The sequence below is a fragment of the Adiantum capillus-veneris genome, chromosome 12 (assembly GCF_014529385.1).
Source record: "Adiantum capillus-veneris isolate H3 chromosome 12, ASM1452938v2, whole genome shotgun sequence".
Classification (NCBI taxonomy): Eukaryota; Viridiplantae; Streptophyta; class Polypodiopsida; order Polypodiales; family Pteridaceae; genus Adiantum; species Adiantum capillus-veneris.
Genome location: NC_140942.1, coordinates 20,055,987 through 20,064,053, shown reverse-complemented (window position 1 = coordinate 20,064,053; position 8,067 = coordinate 20,055,987). Strand labels below are relative to the sequence as shown.

The following is an 8,067-nucleotide window of genomic DNA, read 5'->3' as shown; positions in this document are numbered from 1 at the left end:
TTGCTAGTTACGTTGCCAGAAAGTTGGGATACTTTTCGCACAGCCATAAGTAACTCAACACCTCCTGATGGTTTAACATGTGTTGATGTTGAGGGAAGTTTGCTCACTGATGAGGTTAGCAAAAAGAATCTTGATACTTCTCGTGGTACTAACAATGCTCTCGTTGTTCGTGGTTGATCACAAGAAAAGAGAAAGCAGAATCAGAGAGGAAAATCTCGTAGCAAATCACGTGGCCGAAAAGACATTGAGTGCTATCATTGTCACAAAAAGGGTCATATGAAGAAAGAATATCGAAAGTGGAAACAAGAGAAAGGTAAAGACAAGAAGTCGGAAGAAGGCAAGACTAAGGAAAGCAGTATAAAGATTAAAGAGATCAATAATGTTTTTGTTGAAGATTCTGATGGAGACATTTATCTCACATCTGCCATGGATTCAGCTTTTTTGGTTGCCACTGATGACTATGCTTTACAAGATTGGGTTATTGACTCAGGTGCATCGTTTCATGTGACTCCTCACAGAGAGTGGTTCAGTACATATGATGTAGCCCGTAAAGGTTGTGTTCGTCTTGGCAATGATTTTGCTTGCGACATAGTTGGTGTCGGCGATGTGCAGCTGAAATTTCAGAATGGTTCTTCATTCATGCTCAAGAATGTGAGACATGTGCCGAAGCTTACCAAAAGCTTGATTAGTATAGGACAATTGGATGACGCAGGATATTACTGCACATTTGGTGATAGCTCGTGGAAGATCACCAAAGGTTCTTTAGTAGTAGCACATGGTTCAAAGTCTGAGACTTTGTACATGCTACATGTATCCAATGTTAAAAACCATGTAATTTGTGTAACCGAGCAGCCAAGTGTTTCTTTGTGGCATCGCCAGTTAGGACATATGTCTCAAAAGGGAATGAAAATCTTATCTTGTTTTGGTTATGTGCCTGGCTTCAATTTCTCAGACTTTTTAGTTTGTGAGCATTGTCTTTATGGTAAACAAACACAGTCACCACACAAAAGGGGAAGCACTCGGAAAAGTGAGCCATTAGAGTTAGTGCATAGTGATGTCTGTGGACCTATGCCTAACGTATCCATGGGAGGTTCATTGTACTTTGTTACATTCATTGATGACTTCTCAAGGAAAGTGTGGGTATATCCTCTTAGGAAGAAGGATGAAGTTCTTTCAAAATTTTAGAATTTTGTGGCATTAGTGGAGAATCAATCTGGAAAGAAAGTAAAGTGCTTGAGGTCAGACAATGGTGGTGAGTATGTCACTAAAGCCTTTCAGAAATTTTGTGATTCCAAAGGCATAAAAAGAGAGCTGACTGCTCCATATAACCCTCCACAAAATGGTGTTGCTGAGAGGATGAACCGTACCATACAAGAGAAGTTACGTAGCATGTTGTCTAATGCAGAGTTACCTAATGGATTTTGGGCGGAAGCGTTAGCAACTACTGTCCATCTTATTAATAGATCTCCCAACAAGGCTTTAGATGAGAAGGTACCTTAAGAGCTTTGGTCTGGGAAGCCCCCTTCTTACAAGCATCTTAGAGTCTTTGGCTGTGAAGCGTATTGCCATGTTCCAAAGGATTTTCGAAGCAAGTTGGCTCCTAAGTCAAAGAAATGCATATTTCTTGGCTATGGCAATCTTGGTGAGGTGGGATTTCACTTATGGGATCCTGAAGCTAAAAAGATAGTTCGCAGCAATGACGTATACTTCAATGAAGAAAAGATGCATAAGAAGCCTGTGCATACAGTGGAGGTCAGGAGAGTTATCTTCCAAGAAGATGGAATTGTCCACAATAGGGGTGAAGTGCCTAATGTCAGACAACAAGTGCAAAATCCTCCTGTAGTACAAGATGTTGATGAGGGACAACCGGCTCAAGCAGTTATTAGAAGGTCTACAAGATTTTCAAGGCCTCCTGATAGATTTACTCCCTCATTGGACTACATTATGTTGACAGATTGCGGAGAGCCTTCCTGCTATAAGGAAGCCATGTCAATGGATGACAGGGCAAAGTGGGAGAAAGCTATGCAATCAGAAATGGACTCGTTGCATAAGAATCAAACTTGGAAGTTGGTTCGGTTGCCTAAAGGTAAAAAGGCATTACCATGCAAATGGGTGTACAAGAAAAAAATTACACCTCATGATAATAAACCCAAGTACAAGGCACGGCTTATTGCTAAAGGATTTAAGCAGCAGAGCAGGGTATTGACTTTGATGAGATCTTTTCTCCGGTTGTCAAGATGACTACTCTGCGGTGTGTACTTGCATTGGTTGCTAAAGACGACATGGAACTTGACCAGATGGATGTCAAGACGGCGTTCTTGCATGGTGATCTTCAAGAAGAAGTTTATATGCAGCAGCCATAAGGTTTTGTTGAGAAGGGTAATGAAGACTTGGTGTGTCAGTTAGAAAAGACTCTTTACGGTCTAAAACAGTCATCAAGGGAGTGGTATCGTAAATTCTACTCGTTCATGCTCTCTCAAGGCTACAAACGTAGCAATATGGACCATTTCCTCTACACTAAGCGAGCTAAAGATGGTAGTTTGCTGATTTTGGTCCTTTATGTGGATGATATGTTAATTGCCGGGAAATGCAGGGATGAGATTTCAGCTTTGAAGTCAGAGTTACATGCAAACTTTGAAATGAAAGACATGGGTGAAGCGAGCCATATCCTTGGCATGCGCATTAAGCGAGACAGATACAAGAAATTGGTCTATTTGTCTCAATTTGAGTACATCGCTAAAGTACTCAAGCGTTTCAATATGGAGATGGGGAAGACATTGAGTACTCCATTGCCTCCATATGTGAAACTTTCTAAAAATGATTACCCTAAGCCTGAAGAGGAAAAGGCTGAAATGGCAAAAGTGCCTTATTCATCTGCAGTTGGAAGTTTGATGTATGCTATGATTGCTACACGTCCTGATATTGCTTTTGCAGTGGGAGTTGTTAACAGATATATGTCAAATCCAGGCAAGAAACATTGGGAGGCAGTGAAAGGGGTTATGCAATATTTGAATGGTACAAAAGACATGTGCATTTGCTTTAGAAGAAAGGAAGCATGTGTCATTGGTTACACGGATGCAGATTATGTAGCAGACTTGGACAAGAGAAGGTCCACTTTGGGCTATGTTTTTGAATTCATTGGAGGTGCAGTTTCATGGCGATCTCGTTTGCAAGATTGTGTTACCTTGTCTACTACAGAGGCTGAATATGTTGCAGCTTCAGAAGCTTGTAAGGAAGCTATATGGCTTGGTCGGCTCGTGGGAGACTTGGGAATCAATGTTGAGATGCCTGTGTTACATTGTGATAGTCAAAGTGCTATACAATTGGCAAAGAATCCAGTGTTCCATGCAAAGACAAAGCATGTGGATGTGAAGTATCACTTCATTCGTGAGGTGCTTGAGGACAAGCGATTGCAGCTTGCCAAAAATTCACACCACTGACAATCCTGTTGATCTTCTAACAAAGGGCTTACCTGTAGAGCGGTTTGCACATTGTCGGGCACTCATGGGTATTGGGTAGATAATCATGGTCATTGTCTACCTGTATTGTATATATACATTATCACCCCAGCTTAAAGACACATTGTCCTTTAAGTGGGAGGTTGTTGGGGTGGTAAAGCCCAATGTGCCGCGCTTGAGTGTTAGGCGGCCGGAGACTAATCGGGAACTAACACTGGCCATTCATTCTATACAAAAGAATAAGGACTCATAACCCTAACACTATTGGGTTTGGAGTCCACCCAAACCTGTGTCTCCTCTCTTCTCCATTGTTGCACACACACACGCTCTCGCACGCACTCTTCAGGCTTTACGACATGACTCATCAACTTTGAGGCTCCAAGCACGGTTGTAGCCAATGCACGTGATGGGCACAAGGAGAGAAACCTGAGACTAAGGAACGAAGAACATGATGAGGGATATCAAACAATGTAAGTTGGGGGAATTCATGGCGACGCTCACAGCAAAAGCTACCTTGTAAGAGAAGGCAACAAGCTTGGCATCATGATCGAGTCTAGCAGCCTGTAAACACACACACACACACACACACACACACACACACACACACACACACACACAAACACCTTTCTCTCCCTCTTGTGCCAGTTCAGTTTCTTTGTTTTCAGTCCAGCATGGGGCTTTACCAAGAAAAGGGCAGCTCATTAGCATGATTGCAGTCCTTGCCATAGAGCATATGGATGGTATCACTTGCTGACGACCAACCACACCCTATGGTGGCATTCCTATGGGATTCATCAAAGATGTGGCATTCCTATGGGATTCTCTTGTTCTCCGGCTATGTGTGACCTTTATTTACTATATTTTGAATATAAATGGATTATTAACCAAACTTCCCAAGCAGAAGGGCTATCTCTGCTTATACAATGTAATCACACCTTTAGATTTATGGATGACATATTAAGTATCAATAACCCTAACTTTGCCCAATAGGTGTTGGATATCTATCCTCCTTTTCTAGCGATTGATCCAACCTTTTTAGAACAAGAATTTGTCAACAGTATCGCCTTCATTAAACTTACTAACTATTTGTCAATTGAACTAAATATTGATACTTCTTTTGAGGGTAACTTCTCTACTAGGTTTTTCTAGAAATGGGATCACCTTAAGCTTACTGCGGCTGAGTTTGTAATGGAAAAGAGCAACAAAACTTTCAAAATTGCTCTACATACTTGATTGAGTATTCTACATTTAGTTATTTACTTCTCTTCTAATGTATTTTCAACCCTAGAAGAAACTGGGATTTTTATTAGGAAGTTTCAAGCTATAATGGCTTCCATAGAAGAATTTTGATTTCTACCATAACATCTGCCTTGGGTAAAAAAGAATGGCATGGTGCAATGTTTGATGTTGCATTACTTATTCTTTTACTAAGGAAGTAAGCCGATATCTAATGGGCCTACTATACTCATTAGTTATGGTGCCTGGGTAAAGGAGGGCACACACACACACACACACACACACACATGCTGTTGTTAATACAAGGTATTCTCCTTCTGGATATAGGAGTGGCTTGTTGCCACGGCCTTGGTGTAATTAACTGAGGATTAGCCTCAATACCTTGTATTGACCTAGGAAATATCTTGTAAAAAAAGGGGTTTGTATTTAGAGGTGAAATTCTTAATAGAAAATTTTTGGGTGGTTGTATATTATATTGTACCTAACGCCTAGTGAGTTAAGGAAGATAATGGGTTTTAGACGAGCTGGTTTGACTCTGTATAATGTGTCCTCATATGCTTGATGATGCGGTGGATCCCTACTATGGCATTTGCTCTATAGCGCATCTCTAGTGTTCTCTCTCTCTCTCTAAGAGAGAGAGAGAGAGAGAGAGAGAGAGAGAGAGAGAGAGAGAGAGAGAGAGAGAGTATAGAGAGAGAGAGAGAGGGAGAGAGAGAGATGGATAACAATTCTCCCCCAAAAGCTCGCTTCAATTGCTCCAATCACCTCTTGAACAAGAATTTTCGATAAAATACAGAATCTAGTCAAAAAGAGAAGGAAAGCTCACTCCAAAATTCGCTCCATTAAAATCTCCACAAGATGAATTTTGGAAGGGCGGGGGGCCGCTCAAATTTTCGGGGGAAAGCTTTCACCTCGACAAAGTGGAGCCACGAACTTCTGAACCTCTTGTTCGCTGCTTCGTCTGAACCAAGCCTTGGTTCACATGTTGAAGAGTCTCGGCACGTGTTTATCGAAGTGTAGCTGTTTTATATACTATATCATGCGTCCATGACATGACAAGCTTTCAACATAAAAAATTAACAAATAGCGGGAGTGAAAAAAGGGATTTTAAAAGTGGTTGAGAGTTTTGAAAGCTTCCCACAAGAGGGTAACTGGCTATGGCAATGTGGGCAGCTCCAGTAGCTGCTTCGGCTGCCTTCAATCTCCAAATTGTGGGCCACCGGTCTGCTCTAAAGCGTCCCATTTCTGCAAGGCAGTTTTCGAGGAGCTGCTTTAGACAACCACTATTTCTGTCTCCTTTCCCTCGCTCAACGAGGCTCAACTTTTCTTTTGAAGATGCAACAACACAGACCCACGAAGACGAAGACGCTCATCAAGTCATTTCACCAAGCTCCCAGGAAGGTGGAGGACAAGAAGCGGAGGATCCTAAGCTCAGCCAGCAATCACTACTGTGGAGAGCGATCAAGCTACCCATCTACTCTGTTGCACTGGTTCCGCTAACTGTAAGCTCTTTTTTATCCTACATTTATCCTTCTAAAAAATTTTCACATCTGCGTATAAGGTTGAAATTGCCTGAAGCATGCCAGCGTCCAGGAACGTGGGCCATTTGCAAAATATGGATTTCTCTGAGCTACGGGTGACTAATTTTGCGCTTCTCTAGTTGGCCACTGTTGAGAGTAAAAAACATGTTCATAGCTTCTCTCAGTCGTCCTTTTTCTTCTTTGCAAAAACCCTACAACTTTGGAGAGGAGCAGACTTTTGTGACTTCTAGTTGATCTGGCACGGATGGTGAATATGGGTTACTCTCCGAGATACAGGTGGATTTGCTACCAGATGTGCAAGCCATTGCCAACACTCACAGACACCAATTACAAAGGATGGCAACAAGGTCATGGTGGTGTGTAGAGCTTGAGCATTTGATCCAAGAGGAGTCGTGCACATGGACAACTATTATCTTGCACACCATTCACATATGGTCCAAATTAACTTGCTTGAGAGTAACATCTGCTGGGTGTGAGTTCACATCTGCTTCTTTGAGGGCTTGCCAGGCGACTTGCCCCCATCTCGTCTTGAGGATCACACCAGTGATCTGACACCTAGGAGCACACCACCGAACCGGCCACCTTACCATGTTAGCCGAGCTCAGAATGAAGAGATTATGAACCAAGTGAAAGACCTTCTAGAAAAGGGTCTTATTCAGCCGAGTACTTCACCCTACTGCTCTCCGGTATTGTTGATTTTAAAGAAAGACGTATCTTGGAGAATGTGCATTGATTACAAAGCTCTCAATAAAATCACCATCAAGAACAGATTTCTAATTCCAAGGATCGATGAAATTCTTGATCGACTTCAGGGATCCTCTTGTTTCAATAGGATTGATTTGAAAGGCGGATATCATCAGATCCGAATCGTGTAAGGAGATGTCTGCAAGACAGCCTTTCAGACGAGCTTTGGTTTGTATAAATTTTTGGTGCTTTTTGGCCTTACAATGCTTCAGCGACTTTCAATCGAATGATGGATAGGATTTTCAGAGAGTATAGATCGTTTGTTTGCACTTTCTTTGATGATATTATAGTCTTCTCCAAGGATGAAGCAGAACATAGACACCATCTGCTACAGGTCTTTCAAGCATTGCGAGATCACAAGTTAGTTATCAATGCCAAAAAGAGTGAATTTTTCTTGCCGGAGATACACTTTTTGGGACACAACGTCTCAGTAGAAGCAGGAGTACAGATGGACCCAGCCATGATTGAGACTATACGTGTTGGCCAGATTTGAAGAATGTTCATGAAGTTTCTTGGGTTTGTGTTCTTACTATCTGCGGTTCATTCAAAAATTTGCAGAGGTAGCTTCCCCTTTGCATATTCTGACACAAAAAAGAGTCCCTTTCTCGTGGGGACCCACTGAAAGAGAAATTGACTACTGGACCAGTATTGACTTTGCCGGATTTGCAAAAGTCATTTGAAGTATATTGTGATGCTTGTGGTCGTAGTCTGGGAGCGGTCTTAATGCAAGAAGGCCATGTCATTGCCTATGCAAGCTGATTGTTTTCAAGGCCAGCATTGATAGCACAGATTTATGAGAAAGAGCTTTTGGTAGTGATCCATGCTCTTCCTCAGTGGCAACACTACCTACTTGGAGCCAACTTCACGGTCTTCAGTGATCATCAGAGTTTACGCTACTTCTCGTCACAGAAGCAGCTTTCGAAAAAGCAGATGCGGTGGGCTAATATCTTGTCACAGTTTCACTTCCAAATTGTTCATGTTTAGGGACAAAAGAACTTGGTGGCAGATGCTTTGTCTTGGAAGCTGCTAGTCTTGGCTATTTCTGCAATTCATCGTAGAAGCTTCGAGGACACGGTTGATCAGTACGC

General features: G+C 42.1%; 1 protein-coding gene across 1 annotated transcript in view; it reads left to right on the top strand.

Moving 5' to 3' along the window:
- Positions 1–5,801: 5,801 nt before the first annotated feature.
- Positions 5,802–8,067, top strand: part of ABC4 (UbiA prenyltransferase family protein) — an 85,241-nt gene continuing 82,975 nt past the window's right edge. Inside the window, exon 1 of the mRNA XM_086524925.1 lies at positions 5,802–6,196. Coding sequence (XP_086381051.1) covers positions 5,852–6,196 — 345 coding nt within the window. The 5' untranslated portion in view covers positions 5,802–5,851. The remainder of the gene's footprint in view (positions 6,197–8,067) is intronic.